At 51.9% G+C, this 25753-nt stretch overlaps 1 protein-coding gene across 4 annotated transcripts in view; it reads right to left on the minus strand.

The window, feature by feature from the left end:
- Znf385c (zinc finger protein 385C) overlaps positions 1-25753 on the minus strand; it is a 53614-nt gene that overhangs the window by 13889 nt on the left and 13972 nt on the right. For 2 of the 4 annotated variants that reach the window (XM_040749703.1, XM_040749701.1), the window contains exons 1-2: positions 21235-21508; positions 10712-10963 (exon numbers count right to left, since the gene is read on the minus strand). In XM_040749703.1, coding sequence (XP_040605637.1) covers positions 10712-10961 — 250 coding nt within the window. In that variant the 5' untranslated portion in view covers positions 10962-10963; positions 21235-21508. Of the gene's footprint in view, positions 1-10711; positions 10964-21234; positions 21519-25753 lie in introns of those variants that run through there. The other 2 variants (XM_040749704.1, XM_040749702.1) reach the window with 2 other exon arrangements.

Raw genomic sequence — 25753 nt, forward strand, 5'->3', positions numbered from 1 at the left:
TGCCACCACACCTAGCTAAATTTTTAAAATTGAAACTAAATCGAGTTTTTCAAAATGCAATGAAAAACTCATCAAACCCAACAATAAGTCAATCATGGACCCAGATGACCAGTTTACAACCTCTGACCCAGGGAGTGAGAAGTGTGACTGTGTTCACCCAGTGACAGGGCCCAGGTCTGGCTTCTTCACCATTGTACTCAATGTGGCTGACCCAGTGCCAGCCACGTAGGCAGCCCTTGGTGAAGATTTGACCAGTGGAGGTTTGAATGAAGTACATTGGTTCCTATCCAGGGCCCTGGCATACTGGAGCCTTTCCCAGATGGCTCAGTGCCTCCCCCCTTGGTCCTCCCCTTACCTCTGGCTGTCACCCACCTGCATGTCCCTCACCCTCCTGGGACTGTAGTATTCGCCATGCTCTGTGCCCAACAGTGCCTGACACAGGTTGAACCTCTGCAGCTCGACCAGAGCAGAGCATTGGTTATCAAGCACACCCCAGGGGTCAGCATAGCACAGGTCTGCCTCCACCTTGGTGGCCCTGGAGGTGGGAGTGACTGTCAGTGATTGTAGGTCCCTTCACCCTCAGCGGCCCTTCCAGAGCAAGATGACCCCGGTTGACTGCCGGAGCCTGGTGGGGAGCTCCTGAGGTGACATGATACAGCAGGGCACGTTGTTGGAAGTGTCTGTGCCCTGTGTGATGGCATTCCCGGCTTTGCCATGCTTGCATGTTAGCTTCCGCTTGCTGAAGCAGCAGCAGCAACTACAGGGGAAGCTGAGCCAGACCCTGGGTTAAGACCCTACAGGACTCCCCAAAGAGACCAAGATTGTTGCTGTCTGTGGGTGGGGAACCGAGACACTGGATTAAGTCACTCCCCAAGGTTTTTCAAGCCGCAAGCAGCTTTGGTACAGTCAGAACACTCACCTTCCTGCTGCCATAGACTGCACTGCAAATGGTAGGCTGCGCAGCCTCTCACCCAGCAGCCCTGCCTAGGCCAGGTCAGGCTGGCTCCCTCTTGCACTGGTTGGTCCCCGGAGGAGCCTCTGATTCTGCACTGTTCCCCTATAGTCAGACAACAGCCGGTTCAGCTGATCCAGCTGTGGAGCTCCCTTGCTTTTGCCTCTTCAATGGGACCGGAATACATAAGTCAAGCACTTTGCCAAGAGCCAGCGAAGACTTCCCCAGCCTCTGAACGTTTCTGTTCTTAGTACTCCTGTCTGCCCAACCACCTCCAAAAAGACTTTTTCATAAAGCTGCTGAAGTTGTTACTGTGTTCCATCTCTCTATCTCTCTGGAGACTGAATCCAGGTCCCCTGAACACTCTAGGCACCTTCGTCTCCCCCACCCCCCAGTAACTTCTCTTCTCCAGGCTAGAATTCCCATTCTTTTCTTCTTGATCAGACTCCCACACACTCCTTGAGACGATCTCAGACATCCCCTCTGCTACCCCAATCCCCACAGCTGGGCTGGCATCTGGTCTCTTATCTGAGGCAATTTCGTGTGTGCAGGAGTCCTCTGTGTGTGTGCAACTGCCTTTACCCAGGAAGTGCCACCATTTTCCATCACTGCCCCTGCCTGTCCCCTCCAGCCCACCCCTCCATGTTTCTGGCTCTGTTGCTTCACACCAGTCCCTCCATGTTTTCCTTCCCTCCTGCATGTTCCCCAAGGGCAGGAGAGACAGCCAGTTTCTCTTTTTTCTCTCTTTGAGACAGGGTCTCACGTCTAGACCAAGCTGACCTCAGACATGCTACAAAAAGGGTGACCTTGAACTACTTATTTGCCTACCTCCAGTCCCTGATTACACTACATCCAGCTCTATGCATTCTGGAGCTCAAAACCAGGTCTCCCTGCATGTTAGGCAAGCGCTCTACAAGCTGAGTCACATCCCCAGGCCAATAGCTTCTTCATGTGTGAACCCTGGATAGGGCAATAGTACGTGACTTCTAAACATGTGTCACAAAATCTGGAGAAAAATTTGTAAAAAGAAATCTGAGTGTGTGTGTGTGTGTGTGTGAGAGAGAGAGAGAGACAGAGAGAGAGACAGAGAGACAGAGAGACAGAGACAGAGACAGAGAGAGAGACAGAGAGAGAGAACATGCTCTCTCAAGCACACACACATATGCATGCAAGCGTGCACACACGCACAGCAGATTGACCTTGGGCACCTGCTAAGGGGTTAAAATAGCTTCCTTTCTCATCTTTTTCTTCCACTAGCCTGCGATTCCAGCACCCAAAAGATGGGAGAATGGGAGACAAATACAAGACAAAGATCAGGTGACAGAGCCTTCCTACATTCCTAGAACCCGACTGTCCCACTCGTCCTGCAGCAGAGTAAAATAAATACACTAAAACAAAAACACTAAGATGTTTTCAAGTAAAGATTGTATGTGGAATCTGGCAGGTGAAGGTCATATTGTCACTGTTCCAGACAGCAGTCTGGGGGTGTTTCATCAGAATTCAGGGCCAGGAGAGCAGGCATCTTATGGAATAACATCACCTTGACTGCAACCCAACAGATAGGGTCCAAGGAAACCATAGGCACCCACACGGATAGTGCTAGACAGATGCCAGGCACATATGTACATACATCTCCCCATGGTTAAACCAAGTCTAATGTCTAGTACATGATGCTCGTGCAATGACACATATCCCCGCAGGAGCCCAGTGTGAGCCTGCATGAACACACAGATGAGCATGATCAACAGATCAGTGGACACAGACCCTACAGATGTCTCTAGATCACTGGGAACCATCAGCATGAGCTGAGCGGAGCACTGTCTGGGCAAAGAAAGATGCAAACACACTGAGATTGATACCCAGTGCATGCACAGGCTTCCTTACAATCAGAGGCATCTGACTCATGAGATCACAGGACCAAACAGTCCCCCTTTTCCTCTAAGCCACAGGGCATAGGCGGAGACCTCCCAGAGGCACACACTTACACATATAAAATAACGATGGCAGCCGGGCGTTGGTGGTGCACGCCTTTAATCCCAGCACTCGGGAGGCAGAGGCAGGCGGATCACTGTGAGTTCGAGACCAGCCTGGTCTACCGAGCGAGTTCCAGTACAGCCTCCAAAGCCACAGGGAAACCCTGTCTCGAAAAACCAAAAAAAAAAAAAAAAAAAAAAAACAAACAAAAAAAACGACGGCATTTCTATCACAAACAGAATAAAAACTCGGGGGGAGGGGCTCATGAGGTCCCACCCTCCCTGGGGGGTCTACAAGCAGTTAGCACTTCCTAGGGGAGGGAGAGGCATTTTCTGTAGTGGCTAGCCATGGGTGAGGCACCCACAGTTCTGTAAACAACCTCTCCTATGTGCATGCTCCAGCAAGCAACCTTAATAAAACTCACCAAGAAAGAAAAGAACAAAACTCGGAAGTAGAAGGGGGCTTATTTGGGAAGAAGGACAGGATCCGCAGGAGCAGACAACAGACAAGGGGCTGGGGATGATGGGGAAAGAATCAGCACACAGTATATTGCAAGTATGAAAATGTCACAATGAAACCCATTGGCATGCATGATTAATATACGCTAACAATCTTTTTAATCTGCAAAGAAAAATGGAATTCAGAGGGAGGGCCGAAGGTGGGGTGGGGGTAGAGACGGGCAATGAGGGGGGTGCAGATTGATCTGAGACCCAACACTTGCCCACTCCACTCCCCAGTAGAATTCTAAGTGTGGCCAAGGTTCCTCCTCACACTCACCAGAACCTCTCTCTCGCTCACTTCTGGGATGTCTGGAGTGTGCTGATGCTTCAGACCCTGTCCAAGCTAGAGAAACTCCAGAGGCCAGCAGCTAAAAACCTCCACTATTCCCCCTTAGACCCACTGCCTCCAGACCCTTGTCCCTGGAAGAGGTTTCCAGAAACCTTCGACAGCTGTCGCCCTCAAAAAATGCCTTGCAAGCCTGATGGTTTATAGCCATCCTAGGCTACAGAGTAAGTTCAAAACCAGCCTGGGTGGCAGCAAGAGTTTGTGGGCAGGGAAGGAGGTAGACAGTGGGAAGAGACACAAAGACAAAGGCCTGATAAGACCCTTGTGGGAAGGCAAGTAGGGGGTAGAGACACAGGTAGGGCAGGATGTGGGGGGTGTGGGGATGCTGTCTGTCTCTCAGCTAGGAGCTTTCTGCCCCTGTCTTGTCTTCTCTGTCTTTCTCCACAGAGGAGGGAACAGCTCTTCAGACCCATCCAAGGCCTCCCCTCCCTGGTCCCTCAGAGGAGGTGAAGGTAAGATTTCCTACAAGGAGTCTGCAGCTCAGGTTCCCAGCACACATCTACCCAGATGTGCAGCACCCTTGAGTCCTCAGGCCAGCTCCAACTGTCCCCTCCTCTTCTTCAACCTTTGTTCTCAGCCACAGTCCAGGCTAGGTAGGACTGGGGGCAGGCAGGGGAGTCTACTGACTTTGGGTCCCCAGCAGACAACCTCTGGGAGCCAACAGGAGCGGGGAAAGGGTAGGGTGAGGTCGGGGAGGTGACCCCCCTTTCCCGGAATCTTCTGAGCTTTGTCCCCACTCCCCAGCCCAGGTGACCTCAGCACTCACCCAAGAGCATCCTCTCAGCCTTTGGAGACACCACAGGGCAGAGCTCCGAACAGGAGCAAATGAAATCCAGCCGAGTGACAGAGGGACGTGAGGGACAGGAGGGGAGGGCTTGAGGGAGGGACTCCCCATTAGGCTGGAGAGCCCTGTTCCCCTTTGCTGGAAAAGGGGTGCCCACTCCCTGATTTCTGAGTCCCAACCACAGGGGACCGACTGAACAGAGTGCCAGGCTGCAAGTGTGTGAGGGAATAACCAGGGACGGAGGAGCGAGCGTCCTACTCACCCGCCTCCTGTGCCCCAGGGTCCCTGCCCGGTGCCTCTTGTGCTGAAACAAAAGGCTGATTTTGTCCACAGAAACCTCCAGGGGCAAGAGGTACTACCCACCCCCACCCCCACCTCACCCCTGCCCCGCCGGAAGGCTCGCCTGCTCCTGGACTTGCTAAAGCCCCTCTTCAGATCCGTTCTTCCTCTCTTGGCCAACACCTTACATTTACCTGCTTTTACTGAAGGGAAAATGAGAAGTGTCACAGAGGGTTGCCACTGAGGTAGGGAGGGAGCCCAGGTTAGCCTCTTAGATCTGTTACTTCTGCAATGTCAGGAAGGAAATGGGGAGTAGTCTGCCAGATCAGCTAGGCCTTCTGACACCTGGCCAGGATTCCCATCCCTCCTTTCTGCCGCCTCTCCTTCCTCCCCCTCTAGGTGCTGACAGCTGGCTCTCTTCCTCATCTGAGCACCTGGTGGCTATGTGCCAGCGGTGGGGTGGGGGGATGGTGGCCGGGTGGAGGTAGGGGGATGGGGTGCCGGTCAGGGGTGGGAGGGTTGGAAAAGTGGAGACAGTCAGGTCATAGCTGGGATCCAGTCTCAAATTCCAAACCTGTCTGTGCCCAGTGCAGGGGAGTGGGGGCACCCATTCAGCATCCTGTCTCCATCAAGACAATGATCAGACAAAAACTAGTAATCTCAGGGCAGCCAATACCTGCCCCACAAAGCAAGCCTAGGGAAGATCTGACCTCCGCTGCTTTTTGTTAGGAAGGGGCTCTGAGGGGAAGGAGCTGTTTGTGTGGGAAAAGAAAAGAAATTGAAGCCCAAAGTTAATGAACCCACCCAGACGCACGGAAGTTCTGCCTTCGCTAAGCCCCTAATTCTCTACCCAGACAGCCTCATCTCTCTGGGTGGCCGGGCTGGGAGGGGGGGTGCAGACCTCACCTGGGGGAAGAGGATGTTTTGGCTGTCTCAGGAGGATGAAGGACATTTCTGTCACCTGTCACCAAAGAAGGATGCAGTAGGAGGCACCGGCTGTGCTCAGTGGTCTGGGGGTGGGGTGGGGGAGGCCTCAGGATGATGGGGGTGGGAATGGGGAGGGTGGTACCTCAGTGAGGAGGAATCAGCAACCCAGAGAGATGGGAGGGACGGGGGTGTGTGCTTCTGGAGCCTCCTGGGGGGACTGAAATTAATCCGTCTGTGGGGAACAGTGGGCAAGGAGCTCATCAAGCCAGTGACAAGCGCATCTTTGATGTCCAGGGCTCAGGGTACAGCCAGAGGCCTCAAAGACCAAAGTTGGAGAGGAGAAAGAGGGTTGGGGGGGCTCCAGGGTGTTGGGAGGGGCAGAAGACGCCACTCTGTCACAACTGCTGTCATCTTAATCTGACCAGCCTCTGCTTGCCTGTCTCTCCAGGGGTGCTCTAGCCACTTCTGAAAGCCAGAGCTTAAGGCATTTCTGAAGTCCCCTCCTGTTCCTTCAGGTTCCTGTTACAATGTGCCCGGTGGATGATGAGGGAAGGGGTCTGGGCTCATTCTAAATTAGACAGTGCCTCTGTATCCAGAGTCAGTCAGAGAGGACGTGGCTGGCGTTAGGAAGTTACTCTTCCTTAGGCATCTAGAGGTTCTCCTTCCTTCCTGTCTCCCACCTTCCTCCTCCCTCCCTCCTTTCTTTGTTTTTCTTTCTTTTATTCATTTATTTTTAGACAAGGTCTCACTGTGTAGCCCTAGTTGGCCTAGACCAGGCTGGCCTTGAACTCACAGAGAGATTCACCTGCCTCTGCCTCCAGAGTGCTGGCATTAAAGGCGTGTATGACCATAATGCTTGGCCTGGTTCCCACTTTAAGTTGAGGAAACAGAACAGAGGCGTGGCCTGAGGTCATGAGCACCTGCATAATCTGGACCTACTTTCTCAGGGCAACCCCCTTTCCCATTCTCTCTCTCTCTCTCTCTCTCTCTCTCTCTCTCTCTCTCTCTCTCTCTCTCTCTCTCTCTCTCAACAAGGTTTTACTATATAGCCCTGGCAGTGGAAGGCCACAGCTCCTCATGTAGGTATCCCAAATCACTGTGCTGCACCAACATCTGGATTGGAGCCAGGAAGCTGCGCCTACACCTGCATGTCTGCAGATGTTGAAGAATAAACCCAAGTGCTTTAGGGTGGTGTCTGTGTGTGGTGAGCAGGGCCACTGGCTTCAGCCTCGCTGCTGGAGGTTCCTGGTGCCCACATCCCTGTCCCCTGAGAGTAGGGTAAGGGAGTAAAGGACGCCCCAAGACACATTCCCACAGACTGAAAGGGCTTTCTGGGTGGCAGACCGGTTCCGGGGCGGCAGATATGGAGCCTTGTGGGGAGCAGCAAGAGGTGGAGATGGAGATGTGTAACCCAGGTTACACATCTGTGAGACCTAAGGAAGGAGGAGGCCTCTGACCTGAGCCAGGGAGGAAGCTCGAGGAGAGAAAGTCCACGCCTACCTCTATAGCTCCTCCTCCACACCGCCTCAGGAAGGAGAGCAAGAGAGCTTCCTGGCTTCACTGCCTGTGACTGCTGTCACTGGGGAAGCCTCTAGCCCCAGAGGACCCTAATCAAAGTGACAGCGGTGACTACAAGAGACGAGGACCTCGGGTCTCCTCTTGTGGTGCGGCATCTCAGACAGTGAGTGTGAGGAATTTAGCAGCTTGTTGAGGGTTCCTTGCATACCGCCCCCACTCCAGCCTCCCTGAACAAAGCGGGGACTTCTCCATGTCCCTAGGGAGCTCCAGCAGCCCCAGTCTCGTTCCACACCAGGCTGGAACCAGTTTTCAGCAGGACTCAAAGCCCTGTGGCTCTTCTTCTCCCAACTGACTTCCACCTTGGGCAGCTGCTAACTAGTACCTGCCTATCCAGGGAAATATACCTAAGACCATGGCCCGGTGAAGGCCCAGAATTAACCACCAGAGCTTCCAAATAACAGGGTTACTAGAAATCCGAGACCTCAGTCCTGGCCCTAAGCACAGCCCTTCTACTCCCAAGATGCTGGTCATACCTCTTAGCATGGCCAATGGGAAGGTCTGGTTCCACATCTGCCTCCCTGCCCAGCTGTAAGTACCCAGAGGTCAGCACCAAGCATCCCTCTGAGAGTATCTCAGCATCTTGCATCAGACCGGCATAGGGCCTCTGATTTCTTTTTTTAAAAAACAATTTATTTAATTTTATTTTATGTGTATTGGTATGAGGGTGTCAGATTCCCTGGAACTGACTTAGAGACAGTTGTGAGCTGCCATGTGGGTGCTGGGAATTGAACCCCGGGGTCCTTCCAGAGGGCAGTCAGTGCTCTTAACCACTGAACCATCTTTCCAGCCCCAGGGCCTCTGATTTCTTAACCTTGGATACATGGTGACTTAACTGACCTAAATTTAACAGTCTGGAGTGGGGTGCTAGGCATCTCACTTATTGGTGACTTCTAATTTGGTGATCTCCCAGCCCCTCCCTACCAACACTGGCTCTCTTCCCCTCTTGGTACCTCTTTCTAACAACTTGAACTGCCCTACTCTCCCCCAAGAGCCTGCCTAGCTGACGTCATCCATGCCTCTTCCCTTCCCCTGCTCCTTACAGCCCATCAGTCGCCAAACCTTGATGGTTCTCCTACACAAAAGCCTATCGAAACTGTTTTCCTACTCGATCTCTTTCTCTCTACCATGTATCTCTCAGTTTCACTCTTAGCCTTCACTGGAGACATTTGAAACAGTCACTACTCCAGCCCACAGTGCTGCTGTTGACTCTGAAGCAAAGGCCAAAGGCTGACCTGGTGGGAAGACCCTGCAGGGGTTACCAGCTTACCTCAGCCAAGCTCAGCCTGTACCCTGCACAAGGCCTCCACTGGCCGCTGCCCAGCAAGGCCAGGACCTGTTGGTGCCTGTACCAACTCTAGCTGTGATTCTACTTGTGAGACCCTTTCTCCTCCAGGAGCCAACGTGAGTGTCATGGTGCCTGAGCTCCCCACATCAGCTGACTCACTGGTCTCTCCTCTGTTATCTTCCCCTGGCCCCTTTGCTTTTTTCCCTCTGGTACCCAGGGATTGGACTCACAGCCTCATGCAGGCTAGGCAAGTGCTCTACCTGTGAACTATATCCCTAACCTTCGTTACTTTTAATATGGAGACAGGATCTCACTAAGTTGCCCAGGCTAGGCAAGTGCTCTACCTCTGAATTATATCCCTAACCTTCGTTACTTTTAATATGGAGACAGGATCTCACTAAGTTGCCCAGGCTGTTTTTGAACTCACTCTCTAGTGCAGGCTAGCCTTGAACTTGAGATCCTCTTGCCTCTGCCTTTCAAATAACTGGGACCACTGGCCTGTGTCAACAGGCTTGACTTTCTCCTGGGTTCTCTTGACACTCTCTTCACTCACCTCTACAAGACCTAGTACTACCTAAGAGTAAACTCATCTTTATGTAGAGTGATTTATACAGCTTTTTTTCTCTTTTTTTTTTTTGGCAGATTTGAAAGTCTTAAAAATGTGAGCCACTCCCCCGAAACTGGGTGATAATGGTGCATACCTTTAATCCCAGTACTAAGGAAACAGAGGCAGTCAGATCTCTGAGTTCAAGTCCGGCCTGGTCTACAAAGCGAGTTCCAGGACAGCCAGGGCTACACAGAGAAGACTTTGTCTTGAACAACAACAAAAAATGTGAGCTCCCTGAAGAGCAGCTTGAACCTCCATAGATAAATAAACGTATTTGATGAATAAATATTTGATAACTAAATGTATGACTTTAAAAAAAACAATCTTGCTATGTAATCCAGGCTGCCCTTGGATTTACATCCATCCTGCTGCTTCAGCATCCTGATTACAGATGTGTACCACTCGCCCATCTTAAATGAATGACCTTTGAACCCCAGTCCTACATGCTTCAGAAGTATGGGTCCGTCAGATTGCTCAGTCATGGCCTTGAGAGTCCAACTCTAAGTGCCTACTTGGAGGAGTTAATCCCCGCTATCACAGTCTTCCTGTTACTCGCTGTGGATCCGACCTCTGCCTGAAATGCCCCTCACCTGTCATGCTCATCAACCTCTTCCTCCAAGGTCTTTGTGCCCCTGGAGATGTGTCTCAACTCCCATCATGCTAAGGGGCACTGTGTAAACATCACCCAATGATTAGGAGCTCTCAAAGTTCAAGGTAGCCTCTGGCAAAACCACCCAGCTGGGCTGCAGGGTGGGTTTCTCCAAGCCACCTTCAGGATCTGGGGTACCAATGCCCCCTGCCTCTCCCTCCTAGGCCTGTGTGTGGATCTGTCTTCCCTGCCAGCCTGCAGCTCGTGACCCCCATGTGCCTGTCAACAGGCATCACTCTCACAGAAGCACTCACCCATCTCCCCCAGAACACTGCATGGCAGCCAGCTGCCCCTCCAGCATTGGCAGCTAAACCCCTGCAAAGTCACCCCAGCTAGGGAGAGGCAGAAATCCTGGCTGGGAGTCCAGCTGCCACGGGAAGAGCAGCTCCTGATGTTCCTTGATTGGAGTGCTATGTGCCACGCTGACCCCAACCAGAAAAGCAGGAGTTTGGAACACTCTGAAGGTGAGGTCGCTGTCTGGAAGACTGTCCCTGGGAGGATGCTCCAGACTGGAGAAATGTTATGAATGTCCTAACCATCCACAGGGAGAGCTTCTAGAACTGAAGAGAACTCAAGAGGAAACTTCAAGACTCCCACATCCCAAGAGATCCCATGGAAAGCTGTCCAGAAGCAAAACAAAGCTTTCAACTTTCTTCGGTTTTACGGAGCTGAACTCACAGCACATGAGGGGGTAGATGCCATGCCACTGAGCTATAACCTCAGCTCTGTAAATCAAACCTGACAGTATCGGGGAAGCCACAGACCCAGGACCCCTTAAAGGGACCCGGATTATAGAAAGGGTGCTAAGCTCAGCACCACTCCACACTGACCTGGCCCTGTGGAGGTCTTGCCCAGGCTGAGCTGCCGAAGCCTCCGCTGGTGGGCGCGTCCCCCGCAGTGCACCTGGGCCTGGGCAGCAGAGTTCAGCTGGATGTTGCAGACATCGCAGAGCGTGTAGGAAGGCTGCTTCCTTTCCCTCTTAGGCTTCGATGATTCTGGAGAGTGAGGGGGACACTCAGATGCTGCAGTTGTGGGGGGCTCCTTCTCACTTGAGGGGGATGGGCTCAGTGGCCGTTTCATACCTGAGCAGAGAGAGTGAGACAAGTTTGTGATGGCTGAGTGCCTGTGAACACAGAGAACAGGAGAGGTTTGAGATCTGGAGATGCCAGGTGACCCCACTTGACTTTCAAAGACACCCCTCACCAAAATGTCCAGAGGAAACACGATGGGTGGTCTGTTTTAGGCAGAGTAGTTAAAATGGCTGCACACAGCCGGGCGTTGGTGGTGCACGCCTTTAATCCCAGCACTCGAGAGGCAGAGGCAGGCAGATCTCTGTGAGTTCGAGGCCAGCCTGGTCTACCGATCCAGTTCCAGGACAGCCTCCAAAGTCACAGAGAAACCCTGTCTCGTAAAAAAAAAAAAACAAAAAACAAAAAACCAAGCCGGGCGTTGGTGGCACACGCTTTTAATCCCAGCACTCGGGAGGCAGAGGCAGGTGGATCTCTGTAAATTCGAGACCAGCCTGGACTACCAAGCGAGTTCCAGGACAGCCTCCAAAGCCACAGAGAAACCCTGTCTCGAAAAACCAAAAACAAACAAACAAACAAACAAAAACAAAACAAAACAAAAAAAGGCTGAACCATGGGAGGCTGGTGGCACACAGGGTCTCAGGGACAGAGAGCAAATCTCAGAGAAGAGGGGGTCTTGGTGACAAAGTGGCATTGGATAAACAGCAGCAGACCAGCACAGTCTTATTTTGGGAAGCCATTGTCCTGTTCTCAGCCTGGAGGCAGGAACTGAATCCTATGACAGGCAGGCGTGTGGCACCTACTGGAGACACTACAGCCCTCTGGCCAGAAACGCAACCACCCTGTGCCCTATACCTAGCAGGGTGACTTTCACCAATAGTGACAGCCTGAAGAGACATCCCGACCCCTGTCCCACATGGCTTGAGATGCCCCTACTATCTTGGCTACCTGAGCTGAGGACACCGTTGGCCGTTCGGTTGAGACCTGGGTCTGCTGAACACAGCATTCATACCCTGCCCTGGACCAGGACTTTCATGGCCTCCCCTCAGGCCATTATCCCCATTTTTCAGATAACCTCTCCCTCCTAACTCATTTCTCAGTGCTCTCTCTCACTTGGCTGCTTCTGTTTCTACTCAGGATCCAGATGCCAAATTCCCTTTCTCAGACAGAACTTGTAACATTCACTTCCTTCCTGGTGTGTGTATGTGCATGTTTACAATATGTGTGTGTGCATAAGCATGTGTGTACATTTACACATTGTGCACCTGTGCATATGTGTGTGTACCAATACATAGGTGTGTGTATATGTGCATGTGCATATGTGTGTGCATGTGTGTATGTGTATGTATCTGTGCGTTATGTGTGTGTGGGTACCTATGCATAGGTGTATGTGTGCATGCGCTTATGTGTGTGTATATACATATGTGATTATTTCCTGCTTTAGCCTCACTGGGAGACTTCCTGATGTCAGTCCTGTTCCCCTCAGACTTGAGCAACCCCAAGGTTTGGGAAAGCATGGCTGAGCCCACCTCTCTAGTTACAGATGAACTGTACAACCCTTTTCCATCCATGTTGAAGCCCTAACCTTAAGTATACCAGAATGTGACTGCATTTGGATAAAAGTTTTTTTTTTTCTAGATAGGGATTCTCCTGGAACTCTGTAGACCAAGCTAGCCTTGAATTCAGAGATCCACCTACCTCTACCTCCTGAGTGCTGGGATTAAAGCTGTGCGCCATCACTGCCTGGCTCAAATACTGTCTTTATAAGGCAAAGAAATTTGAACAAGGCTATTTCAGAAGAATCAACCCTGAGCCTGGGTGTAACACACACCTGTTATCCCAGCCTTAGTGGAAGCTTAGGCAGGAGATCAGGAGCTGGAAGCCAGCCTGAGCTACACAGCGAAATGTTGTCTTAAAAACAAAACAAAACAAACAAACAAAAAAGAGAGTAGAATGTTGGTCTGTAGCTCAGTTGATAGAATTGCTTGCCCACCACGAGGGAAGTCCTAGGTTCAGTCCCCAACACTACATAGACCCAACATCGGTGGCACATGCCTGTTATCGGTGGCACTTGGAGGGGTGAGAAGTTCAAGATTATTCTTAGCTACATAGTTTGAGGACAAACCTAGGGTACACCAGACCCTGTGTATGAATTAATTAATTAAAGAAAATCATAAGTAAGAAGAGAAGGCACCACTGCTACGGCCAACCCTATGACACCCTGATCACTCAGGCCTTCAGCTCCAGAACTAAGATACAACACATTTCCGCTGTTTAAGCTCCTGTCTTGCAGCGCTTTGTGAGGGCAGCTGGAGAAAGCTAACACTTCTCCCTCAAGGTCACATCCTGCATCTTTAGTCTCGCTGTGCACAGCAGCTCAGTCAAGAAATACCACAAGGTTCTCCCAGGAGCACACATCCAGTGGGCTCCACATCTGAAGAGGAACTTGATTACCCAAGTGCAAGTCCATGCACATGAACCTGCGTACATTTCCTTAACGTTCTCCGAGAGCTGTTTGGTGTTTTTGTGGACGGCGGTCCATGTGATACGTGTCTGTCATTACTCATGTGGGGACCTCGGGTAGGTGGAAGAGTGGCTTGGCTTAGACTGGGTGTTCCCTGATGGTTCACACCTCCAGTCTCAGCTCTGGCCTGCTTGTCAGCTGTGATGTGTCAGGTCACCGAAAATGTCTCTGTTCATGAAGGGTGGCTGAGGTGAACCCATCTCACTCCCCCAGTGTGCACGTCACAGAGGAGCGCCATCACAGTGTAATTGCCATTGTGCTCATGTCGCCACTACTGTTGAATGTCCCAGACTTCCCGTGTGTTACAGGTTAAATCGTGTCTCTGTCCCCACATTTGATGTGTTGGGAAGCAATCGTGTTTGGAGCTAAGGTGACTGGAAAAGACTGGGCCAGGGTAGGGTGTGTTCTGTAGTAATTTCCTTTGAATCAAAATACTCCCTCCTAGAGGGGAGAAAGAGGCTGGCTCATGGGACACAGAAAGATGACAAAACTTGGGCTTGAGAGATGGCTCAGAGGTTATAAGCATTGACTGCTCTTCCAGAGGTCCTGAGTTCAATTCCCAGCAACCACATCATGGTGGCTCACAATCATCTCTAGTAGGGTCTGATTCCCTCTTATGGCGTGCAGGCAAACATGCAGACAGCTCACTGTATACCTAATAAATAAAAATAAAAACCTTTAAAAAATTGACAAAACATACAAGGCTCAGAAAACTTCTAAAACTCCCAAGATTCACCAGGCTTCCCCCAAAGTTGTAGAAGCCGTAGCAGCCCTGGGAAGAGGACACTCTCCCATCAGCCCATGGGACACAGTTTTCCTGAGCCACACCATGCTGAGACTGGCCATCTCGGTGATGCAGCTGCCCATGCTTCTGTAAGTAACTCCAGTAACCTCACTGGTTCACTCAGCTACACTTGGGTAGAATAATGTCTTTGGTCTGCCTTTGATTGGTGCCCTATCCAAGGTGAGCAGACATTTGTTTATGTCTCTCTAGGAATGATCACACAACAGGTGAACCCGGAACATGAGGGGTGTGGTATCACAGTCGGGCACATAGGTTCACGTGAGGATGGATAGAGTCACGCAATGCACCTACAAGCTGAGGGATGCCAAAGATTACCAGATATCCTCTGCGGTTTAGGGGAATGACATGTGTCAGAGCCCCTTCACAGTCCTCAAAGGCACCGGCCTTGAGAAGCCAGATCTGTGAGACAATTTCTGTTGTCCATTTTGTATTCTTCTATTATCCCTACTCTACCAAACTAATACACTGTGGGTTTGAACCTCATATAGCTACAGGTACCTGAGAATTTTGAACCTCCCATTCTGGGTGCAGGGTGGTGGCCCTGGGTACCAGCAATGGCTTTCATGTGGTCCAGTGGGCATCTATCAGGAAGATGAGATGTGGCTACCCTGAACAGGGCCACACCACTTTTCTAAATGAAGGAGGCATCAAAGTTGTCCCCTTGCAGCTTTGCCAGGAACTCGGAACACTGCCCTCCCCCCAGAAGACACCTTGAAGGTCACTCTCATCACTTTGTGAGAAGGTCCCCAGTGCTACATGGAGTCTTCCACTAATATTTAACCATCTTTTTCCCATGGATGGCAGCCCCTATAGCTCTTCCGCCTTCTCCAACTGTTCCATCACTCTCTAACAGTAGATAGGAAGGAGGTCCCAGTTGCCAGAGTTAGAAGAGGTGGCCCAGGTGTCAAGGGCCAGGTGGGGACCTCAAAGGAATGAGACTTTCTTAGCTGTCCAGGAAGAGCTCAAGGGGACAGGGATATTTTGAAATCTCCATTCAATTTATGACAGACCAGACAGGCACATGGCTCAAGAGAGGAGACAACTATGTGCCACACTGCTGGTTAAACCTCTGTGATATACAGCCTCTGGGCTCACAGAACTGCTGGATTCTGTGCAAATGTGTGTCCCCTGCCAGGATGTTAGGCCTGTCCTGCTTGACCCAGCCCAGCTGTCCCCTCCTGAGCTACATTGTTCCAGCTAAACCAGGGCTGTCAGTCATATGGAGGCATGGGCAAAATGTGGGTATGCACTCAGCTTATCTAACTCCAAATGTGAACATTACAGGCACACACACACAGACACACAGACACACAGACACACAGACACACACACACACACCACTAGCCATATTCACCACCACCATGACTCACTCTCCTGTGACCTCCACTTGAGTCTTAGTGATGTGCCAAGAGAAGAAAATTGAGTCCAAGGGCAAGGTAGTGGACTTGCATCAAAGACCATGGAAAACCAGGTTGGAAACTGGAAAAAAAGTTCCAGAAACTTCTCTGGACCCAGGCTATAGCCCAGTTGGTATTGTTGCCTGCCTAGAATGCATAAACTTCTGAATTTGATCCCTAGCAGCATACAAAGCCTAGTGTGGTGTTATAATGCCTATAGTTCTATACTCCCAACATTTGGGAGAGGCAGGAGGATCAGAAGTTCAGAGTCAGCCTTGGATACATAGAGAGTCCAAGGTCAGCCTAAGCTGTGTGAGATCCTATCTCTCCTCCTCCTCTTCTTCTTCTACCTCCTTTTTGATTTTTGCTTGTATTTTGAGACAGGGTTTCTCTGTGTAACCCTGGCTGTCCCAGGCTGGCTTCTAAAACAGAGATCTGCCTGTTTCTTTCTTTTTTTTTAATTATTATTTTTTAAAATTTATGTGTGATTGTTCACGAGTGAGAGTGTGTGTGTGTGTGTGTGTGTGTGTGTGTGTGTGTGGTATATGCCACATGTGTGGCCACAAAGGCCCGAAGAGGGTGTCAGATCCCTAGAACTGGAATGAGTTGCTCTGTGGGTGCTGGGAACTGAACTTGAGACCTCTGGAAGAGCAGCAGCAAGTGCTCCTAATTGCTGAGCCATCTCTCCAGCCACAGATCCTGTCTTTCTAATGACAAATTTCATTTAGTGAAGGCTCACTGCGGGCCAGGCATCCTGCACATACGGTCTTTTTAAAACTCTACAATAACCTCAAGAGGTAGACACAGTTAGCAACCTGCTGCACACCTCCACAGATTAGAGAACTCAAGGTTGCCAGCTAGTCCTGAACTGTACTTGTCTGACTCAGAGCCCTTAAACACTATCCTGTCCCACCTCTCTTGACTGAACAGCCTGGGATGGGGGAGGGGCTGTCCACAGACTCTTGGGTGAGTGCTGAGGTCACCTGGGCTGGGGAGTGGGGACAAAGCTCAGAAGATTCCGGGAAAGGGGGGTCACCTCCCCGACCTCACCCTACCCTTTCCCCGCTCCTGTTGGCCCCCAGAGGTTGTCTGCTGGGGACCCAAAGTCAGTAGACTGCCCTGCCTGCCCCCAGTCCTACCTAGCCTGGACTGTGGCTGAGAACAAAGGTTGAAGAAGAGGAGGGGACAGTTGGAGCTGGCCTGAGGACTCAAGGGTGCTGCACATCTGGATAGATGTGTGCTGGGAACCTGAGCTGCAGACTCCTTGTAGGAAATCTTACCTTCACCTCCTCTGAGGGACCAGGGAGGGGAGGCCTTGGATGGGTCTGAAGAGCTGTTCCCTCCTCTGTGGAGAGAGACAGAGAAGACAAGATGGGGGCAGAAAGCTCCTAGCTGGGAGGCAGCCTGGACACTGGGGCCAGGCAGGGAAGTGCCACACTCTGGGTGGGAGGAGATAGGGCCAGAGCCAAGGAAGCCAGATGGAAGGACAAGATGACATAGAAAGACCATGAGTCCAGTGTACCCAGGAATGGGGGACATCTCCCTGTTCCCACCTTCCCTGAGAGAGGGCCTAAGGCTGAAGCAGACAGAAGGGGTGCGACCATGATAGGGGGTCAGCCTCTGAAGGAGCTGATAGAGGCTTCCGTCTAGTCTGTTCACATGGAGCTGAGGGGTGAGTGGGGGTGCACTCAGACACAGCTCCCAGGCCCCCCACTGCTCTGGATGGATGAAGAATGCACTTCGAACCCTAGCTTTTCGTGGCCCCCTCAGCTACTGCTCTCCAGTGAGATCCTCTGCTTGCCTTTGCAGAGGACGGCAGGGAAAGGGCTCAAAGGCCACGGCAGGCAGAGGAGGGGATTGCCTCCCAGAAGACCAGGAAAGATGTCTGCTTCCAAAGGGGTAACTGGAGGAGAAATTTCTAGGCCTGCTCCCAACTTTAGCTGGGCATGGATACTCCCTCAGCAAACACTTAATGAGCCCAATTACACGCTGGCATTTCCCCCACGTCTGCCAACAGCCATCCTTGTATCTCTCCCAGCTAGGTCTCAGACCCTGAGAAGGGGGCCTGGCGAGCCCGCCAACCTCAGCTGGTCCCTGCCCATCTGGCCTCTGGTTTCCTGGTCTCTAAGGAGAGAGGACTAGGTTGAACATGATCTCTTGGGACCTTTACAGGCAGAGCTACAGTGGTAACTCAGTGAGAGCAGCCGTGTAGAGGGGGCGACCAGGCCAGGCTGTGGGACCCCTATCTTAGCTGCATAAAAGGAGCTGCTGGGTGGGCGAGTGCCCACCACCTCAAGCCACAGTAGGAAGACACCCGCCAAACGCTCCACCATGCCCCAGGACACTCAGCAGGTTTTGCAGGCTCAGAGTAGAAGGGGCAAGTGAACTGGGCTAGGTCCCCCCACATACACCCCCAGAACTGTCATACACAGTCAAGCAATCATCTCAGTCTTGTGGCTACGGGCAAAGTGGGAGGAGGCCACCCTACCATGGACCCAGTCACACAAGGAAGTTTCTAGAAGAGGAGAAACCTCCTAATGCTCCTGTCCAAATGGAGCCAGAGCCCCTTCAGTGAGTTGGAGGAACTGCCATCAAGTTTTGTGGCCTCTCTGCCATCTCTGCCACCTCCCTACCGCCATCTCCCAGGGTGAGCAAAGAAAACAGCTCCTGAGCACATGCAATCAATGGTTCCTAGCCAAGTCGGCTGGGATCCAGGGAGCCGATGGAGGCTTCTGTCCAGCCTGTACTGTTCATATGGAGCTGAGGGATGGGATGGGGGAGCACGGGGGTACAGCTCCCAAGGTCCCCTCTCCATCAATCTGGACAGATAATAAACACATTTCAGAACCCTAAACGCGTTTCAGAACCCTTGGTATCAGTAGGGTTCTCAGCTACCATTCTCTTGTGAAGCCCTCTGCCTGCCCATGCAGAGCATGGGACGGAAAGGGACCAAAGGCCATGGCATGTAGGGTAGAGGGTCTTCTCGTGACTCAGACTCCACAGGAGCCAGAGGCCCCTACCTAGAGGACCGAGATGGGTGGTCAGCCCTGCCAGCTCCCCAGTTCCATACAGCAGGATGCTTGGAGTTGGGCCCAGGAAGCAGAGGCCAGGCCTGAGGTTCCACGGGACAAATGCCAGACAGCCATGCCTGTCTCCTATCTCAAGTAGTGACAACAGAAACCTGTTTCCTCCCTGGGGACTCGTGGTGCTCAGGACTGGGAGTGAGCTGGCCAAGAGTTTTGGAAAGTCAGGATTCCGTCCAGCTCCAAGGAAGGGTGAGAGGGCAGAGGAGGTGAGGGAGTGATATGTACGGTAGGACCACAGCCTCTCTCTCCCCAAGCCCTGCCCTGTCCTCACCTGAGCACTAAGACTCCTCTAAAAGACCCACAGTCCTCTCAGGGGTAAGGAGGTCCTCCTTACTATCTAGCTTGCATCTCTCCTTGCATGGTCCTCAATGGTAATTCAGAAGAACTACCTCTCATGTAGGGGAAGGGAGTGCTAGCCTCAGTACCTTTTCTCTTCCCTTTACTGGGGTGCAGGGGAGGAACCCTAACTTGTGGGAGTAAGTGCTCTATGCCCTGTAACCTCTCCCGGGCCCCTGGGCCTGTATCCTGGCAGAGTTTGCCCTGATCCTACCTCTTCTCCTAACCCTGCTTCTTTTTTTTTTGGTTTTTCGAGACAGGGTTTCTCTGTGGCTTTGGAGGCTGTCCTGGAACTCGCTTTGTAGACCAGGCTGGCCTCGAACTCACAGAGATCCACCTGCCTCTGCTTCCTGAGTGCTGGGATTAAAGGCGTGCACCACCAACGCCCGGCCCTAACCCTGCTTCTTAAAGTGCCAAGAAGAACAGCACACCAAAACCCACTCTCTGCCCACCACAGCCCCACAAGTCAACATCCTCAGAGTCAGAGGGTCCTGGGAGTCAGGACGAGGGGGGGCCTGGAGGATCCAGGGATGGCTTTAGGGGAGGAATGTGGGTGGATCAAACTAGGAGGACAGCCTCTTTTTGTGTGTGTGTGGTTTTTTGAGACAGGGTTTCTCTGTATTGTTTTGGAGGTTGTCCTGGGACTTGCTCTGTAGACCAGGCTGGCCTCGAAGTCACAGAGATCTGGCTGCCTCTGCCTCCCGAGTGCTGGGATTAAAGGCGTGTGCCACCACCGCCCAGCTGAGGACACCCTTTTTGTTGAGATGAGGCCCTGGGTTTGGTGGAGGGGACAGGACAAGACAGCGAGTGATGCTTGAGAAGGCCACAGATAGAAATTCCCCTTGCACCCCCAAAACACCCGGTATTGCCCCCTCTCCTCCATTTTAGAGCCCACCTGGGAGCTGATGGACTAGCTGGACTTTGGGATCCTATGAACTCTTGAGGAAAAGGAATGGGCCATTTGATAGAGCCCTTGTTCCCAAAGGCAAACCTCTAGCTGCCAAATGATCCCAACCTATCTGCCCTTCATGTCAAGCTATAGCTACAGCCATAATCACCCAGGCTGTCCCTTTTCCCAACCTCAGCTTCAGGCTTAGTTGAATATAGCTAGGTCACAAGGCGAGGCAGGGACCTCACAGCTGCCCCCAACCCCACTAAGCCACCCTGCTGAGCTTGCCAACCGCCCCCCCCACCTAGCCTCATCTGTTTGTGCAGGGAACCGGGAGTCTGGCGCCCCCGCCTACCTGAACAGGGCCAGGGACGCACCCCGCTGAGCTGCACCAGGGAGACTGTGATCTCAGTTGCAGCTGGCCAGTCCCTGTCCTGCTCCTTCTCCGAGCCCGCCCCTGCACGGCCTGTGCCTGCCCGAGTAGTTGCCAGGAACCGCCCTAGCCAAGATCTGGAGAAACCGGCAGAGAGGGGCTCGTTCTCCTTGCTGAAGAGCTGGGCCAGGGCAGCGGACCTGTCTTCCTCCTGGACCGTTTTTGGGAAGCACAGATGCTGCCGTTCAAGGCACACTCCTAGATGCCAGGAGATATCCACTCTGCCCAGATTGGCTGTGGCCCCGCTTCAGAGAGCAGGAAAGATCCGGGTCCAAAGTCACTCAGGAAGTGAGTACCTAAAACTTCAGACTGGCCTAGGACTGTCCAGAGATGAGGGGAAGGAGGTCAGACTGCTGGGGAGGCTATGGCTAGAGAGAGGATCTGACACAGGCCAACGGACAGATGCAGGGGCTGGTGTCATGACCTCCTGTTAATCCTGCCGCTATGCTTTGGGGAAGCGATCACCGGGTAAGAAGGCAAAAGCTATAGAAAGGGTCACAGGTGGCTTTTGCGTGCTGCCCACCCCTTCTTGACCCAAGGTGAATGAACCCTTAGTGAACAGACCACCTAAAGAGAAAGTGTCACAGAGTCTTGGGGATGCCTGGCCCACCGGACAGGGCACTGGATGGCCACCCAGGCTCCTAGCCGGTCTTGGCCTTCAAATCTACCCACTGACTCCAGCCCCAAGGGCTTTGCTATTCATTGGCCTGGAACATTCCTTTGACCCTCACTATCTAATTGTCACTGGCTCAGATGTCACCTCCCCTTCGCCCACACTTTCCCCAGATCTTTTCTGCTCTGTCTCGGCCATCTCCCGCATCTCCCAGGTGACTGTCCTTTTGACTGAACACTCACCTGTCTTCCCCACGGAGGCAGGACCTTTATTTCCCAGGAATCCAAGTCACCAACACAAAGCTTGATGAACACTTAGGAGATTCTCCATAAAGAGTCCTGAAGGGACAAGTTCGTATCCACTTTGAAGTCCATATACCAGGCGGATGGTACGGAACATGGATTACATCTTAATGAGAGAGTTGCCTGTTTTTTTTAAAGGAAACCCAGGAAAGGGATGGCAGCTACCATCCACCCTGTGTACACGACACCCCACGGGACACTCACCCTCCTTCCAGACCCAGTCACACTGCCTTCCCGAAGTCCACACCCCACGTCTGTCAGTGGCAAATACAGTTGCTCAGACTTGGAAGGGACCTTAGAGGTCACCCTGTCCCTTTTACACTATCCCTGACCAGTTACCCTCTGTCCTAAGCTTGAACATGCCCATGACAGAGACCCCAGGACCCCACAGAATGCCCCATCCCATTGCTGGCTAGCTCATCTCTGGGCTAGGTAGCCTTTTTTCAGTGACACCCATATCCTGGTCCTCCATCTGTTCCACACGACATAAAACACGGAGCCTTTCCCCCCAGTCAAGGCAACCCTGAAGCTTTGTGTCCTGCTGAGTATCTGACCCATTACCCCAGCTCCATCTCTCCCCAACTGACTTGGGCTTTCCCCCTTTTGAACACAACAATGAGCAAATCTCCTTCTGCATCAATCCCGTTCTCTACTAATGATACCATCCCTTAACTCTCCTGCAGTCTGGAGAGGCCTGTGAAATCCCCAGACCTGCTTCATGGGATGTAGCTGTGGGTGATTTCATCTCCATTTTTAACCCCCTAATGAGTGACTCCTCTTTTTTATTTTTGGGGTGCTTGGAATCAAACGCATAGCATCACACATGCCTGGAAAACACTATTACTGAGCTATGGCAAGTCCCCAAGCACTTTCTGGATAGATGAACAGCACACCAAATGTTTATGCTGTTTGCCCTCCCATCTGCCAGGCCTGTAGCATCACTCAGCAGGGCCACAGGTGCCAGCTCTGGGCCATCACAAAGACGTGGCTTGGCCTAGATACTCACTAATAAAACACATCCCTAAAAGCAACCCTGTCCATTGACAAAACATTGCCCTCTGTGGCTGGCCCTGTCTTCCAGACCCCACAGCTTTAGCAACCCATTGGCTCTGATGATCCGCAAAAGATCAGTAGGACTCTCATTCTGCAGCCATTGATGGAGGGACTCTGAGAGGTTAGCTTACCTGTCCCAGGCCACACAGCAAAACAGAAGTGGAGTTAGGGTCTGAACCCCATCTGGCTGGCTCTGCAGTCTAGGCTATTTCTTTTCTCTGTTCGAAACGGCTTCTAAGGGCCTATTCCAACATGCTGGGTGACTTTTGCCATGTAAAGGTGGGATGGGCCAGGTGGGAAGGTGGCATGTCTGAGAGCCCTGCACTCTGGAGGCTGAGGAAAAAGGATCATGAATCTGAGGCCAACCTAGGCTACATAGACAGTTTTAGTCTTGCCTGGACTACATTAAAAACAAAACCCAATTAACTGGGAGGGGTAAAGAAGGAAGAAAAAGAAACTCTTTGTAATTATGGTACCAGCTAAGCTAGCTTTCTCCTGTCCATCTTCCACTCACCCAGGGAGGGATCCAGTCCGCCTAGCTCTTGTTCTCCTCCAGCCAGAAAAAAAATGACCCATGGTCTAAATAAAGACATCAAGTCTCCAGCTTGGCTGTCCTGGGACTCACCAGTGCCGGCTTCACCCATCTCCTCTTCCTCTCTCTACATCTGTCATGAATCCCCAGGCATTGGTCAGCACACACATTCGCAGAATGAACAAAATGACTCACAGTGAGTTTTAGAAAAACAGACCAGGCACCTTGCTCTGGCTGTGTGAGCTTGGGCAAGTCACTTTCCCTCTCTGAGCTTATAAAAGAAGGCATAGTGTTAGGTATTGTGAGATCATGTTTGCCGGGCCTTGGTGGCGCATGCCTTTAATCCCAGCACTCGGGAGGCAGAGGCAGGCGGATCTCTGTGAGTTCAGAGGCCATCCTGGTCTACAGAGAAAGTTCCAGGACAGCCTCCAAAACAATACAGGAAACCCTGTCTCGAAAAACCAAAACAAAAAACAAACAAACAAACAAAAGGTCATATTGCAGAGTCCCAGACAAAACAGATGCCCAGTTAACAGCATGGGCACCACCAATTAGGCATGCCTGGTGCCCGCCTTGGAGATGGGAATACTATCATCCAACTTGGAAGTAGTTGGAGAACAGGGGCACTGGAAAGCCTAGTTATAAGGCTGTCCCCCTTGCTCCTCACCAGGGACCTTCCCTGAGAGTCGAATAAATTTAATTTTCTGTTTTCCTTCCTTTTGAGTCAGGGTCTCATGCAGTCAGGCTGGCAGAAAATGACCTTGAACTTCTGGTCCTCCTGCCTCTACTTCCCGGGTGCTGGGGTTACAGGCCTGTGCCCAGTTTCATTCCTGCTGAAGATTAAACTCTGGGCTTTGTGTTCGTATGCTTGGCAGGCATTCTACCAACTCAACTACATCTCTAGCCTCTTGATAAGTGCAAGCTTGGCTATAAATACACGCAACTGGTATAGTAATTTCCTTTTGTAAAAGCAGTAAGAACTCGGGTGGGAGCATGGTCCAGGCCATGGGGTTCAGGCTAAGAGCCTCATCCCTCCCCAGCCGCTCCTCCATCTTGTCCATTGTCCGCATGGGGTCAGGCTGCCCTGTCTTAGTTCTGGGTCCATGGGTTCCAGAAGGAAAGCTGGAGGGAACCCTAGTCTTGGGTCTGCATCCTCCCCTATCCATCCTGGGTTCTTTATGCTCCTACTGGTGGGACAGAACCATCAGCCCCTCCCCCCACCTCCTCTTAAAATAGCTCTGAGCCACCATCTGGCCAGGGCAGCTCCCCACCAGCCACAAATCCCCCTGAAATCAAATCCCCATCCTGCCCCAAGCAGGATGGCACCACCTCCTGCCACCACCGGGCTAAGCACTGGCCAGGCTCCCCCGATGGAAACCCGGACAGTTGTCCTTGACAGTGACCGAGACAATCATAAATCCCCAAATAATGAGACAGGCGATGGGAACACAGAGTCAGACAGGGTGCTAATTGGGTGGCTTCTGAGCAGGGATGCCTTGGGGACAACAGCTGGCCTCAGTTTCCCAGCCAGGACATTGGGATGGGGCAGCAGAATGGCCTCTGAGTCCCTGATTGTGTTGTTTCTAGCCTCTCCCATCACCCTCCCAGTCAGGTGAGCCAGGAGCACCAATGTGGAACATTCTATAGGCCAGCATAGAAGAGAAACCCCGCCCCCACCCCACCCCATCCAGGTCTCAAATCGGGAAGCCTGACTCATTTCCAGCAGTATCTGGTAATTGTGTCTTAGAGCTAAAGAACAAACAGATCCCTCCCAGCATGCAGAGGGGCAAGGAGGCAGATTGCCCAGTACAGACACCGAGCTTGCTCCTCCTGTGAGGTCCCTAATGGATTCTTGGATGAACCCAGGGAGGCCCTTGGTGTGCAGCAAGCAGGCAGAGATTATCACATTATATGTTCAAAGGCTTTGCCACGAAGGAGCACAGCAGCTGAAACCCTGACTCCCCAACTCTACCACCCTCTTCTCCTGGGCCTTGGGCACAGGAGCTGAATATACACTGGTCAGGGATAGAGGCAGGGGGATGGTTAGGAAGACCTCTCTAGGACTAAGCCCTTTGGCATTGATGAGATGGGGGAGGGAGGACATGTGGAGAGGGGTGTGTCTCTGGGTGTAATTTGAGGAGTTCACGTGAGGTTATGTGTGACTGCATCAGGCCAATACATTTGTGTATTACAACTTAGTCACTTATTAGCCATGAGGTTGGGAACATGTCCCTTCTCAGCAATTCGGATAACAACACCAAGCATCCTGCAAACCGTAAAGTCCCGTCCATGAGGAGGATGAAATCATTAGTTACAGCAGATGCAACTAGGATTAGACCTCAGAAAGAACTTCCTCACAGCTGTGCTTTAGAACCAATGGTTCAAAAGTAGTAGGAAGGACAAGCAGGCCTAGGTAGAATGTCAGAAAGCCTCAGGGTGCCCTCTCCCAAACGATGGGTGCCCAAACTCATATCTAGATTGACCCCCTCCCTGACTTGTTCATCATCTTGTGTCCCCAGAACTGCCAGCCTAGCCTCAATCTTCCCCAGATCAGAGCTGAATCCTCCTTGCAGTTAATGTTAAAGCAATGGGAATTGTCTTGACCTCCTCACCCAGCTTGGCAGAGCTGTCTAGGGAGTGTAGAGAGGCCAGAGCAAAAGAGGAGGAGGATGGAGAGCTTGAATAACCACCGGCCAGCAGGGACAGCCCCCTCTCTGATATGAGAGGCACTAAGAGCAGTCTAGAAGGTAGGCAGCTCATGGGAGGACTTCATGGGAGTCACTGCTTGGAAGGGAACATAAAGAACATAAAGGGTTGGAGTCCCCCGGGGACAACCTTGGCTCCCTTCCTCTTACTTCAAGAGAGGCATTCAGA

Source organism: Mesocricetus auratus, unplaced genomic scaffold (assembly GCF_017639785.1).
Source record: "Mesocricetus auratus isolate SY011 unplaced genomic scaffold, BCM_Maur_2.0 Super-Scaffold_100007, whole genome shotgun sequence".
Taxonomy (NCBI): Eukaryota; Metazoa; Chordata; class Mammalia; order Rodentia; family Cricetidae; genus Mesocricetus; species Mesocricetus auratus.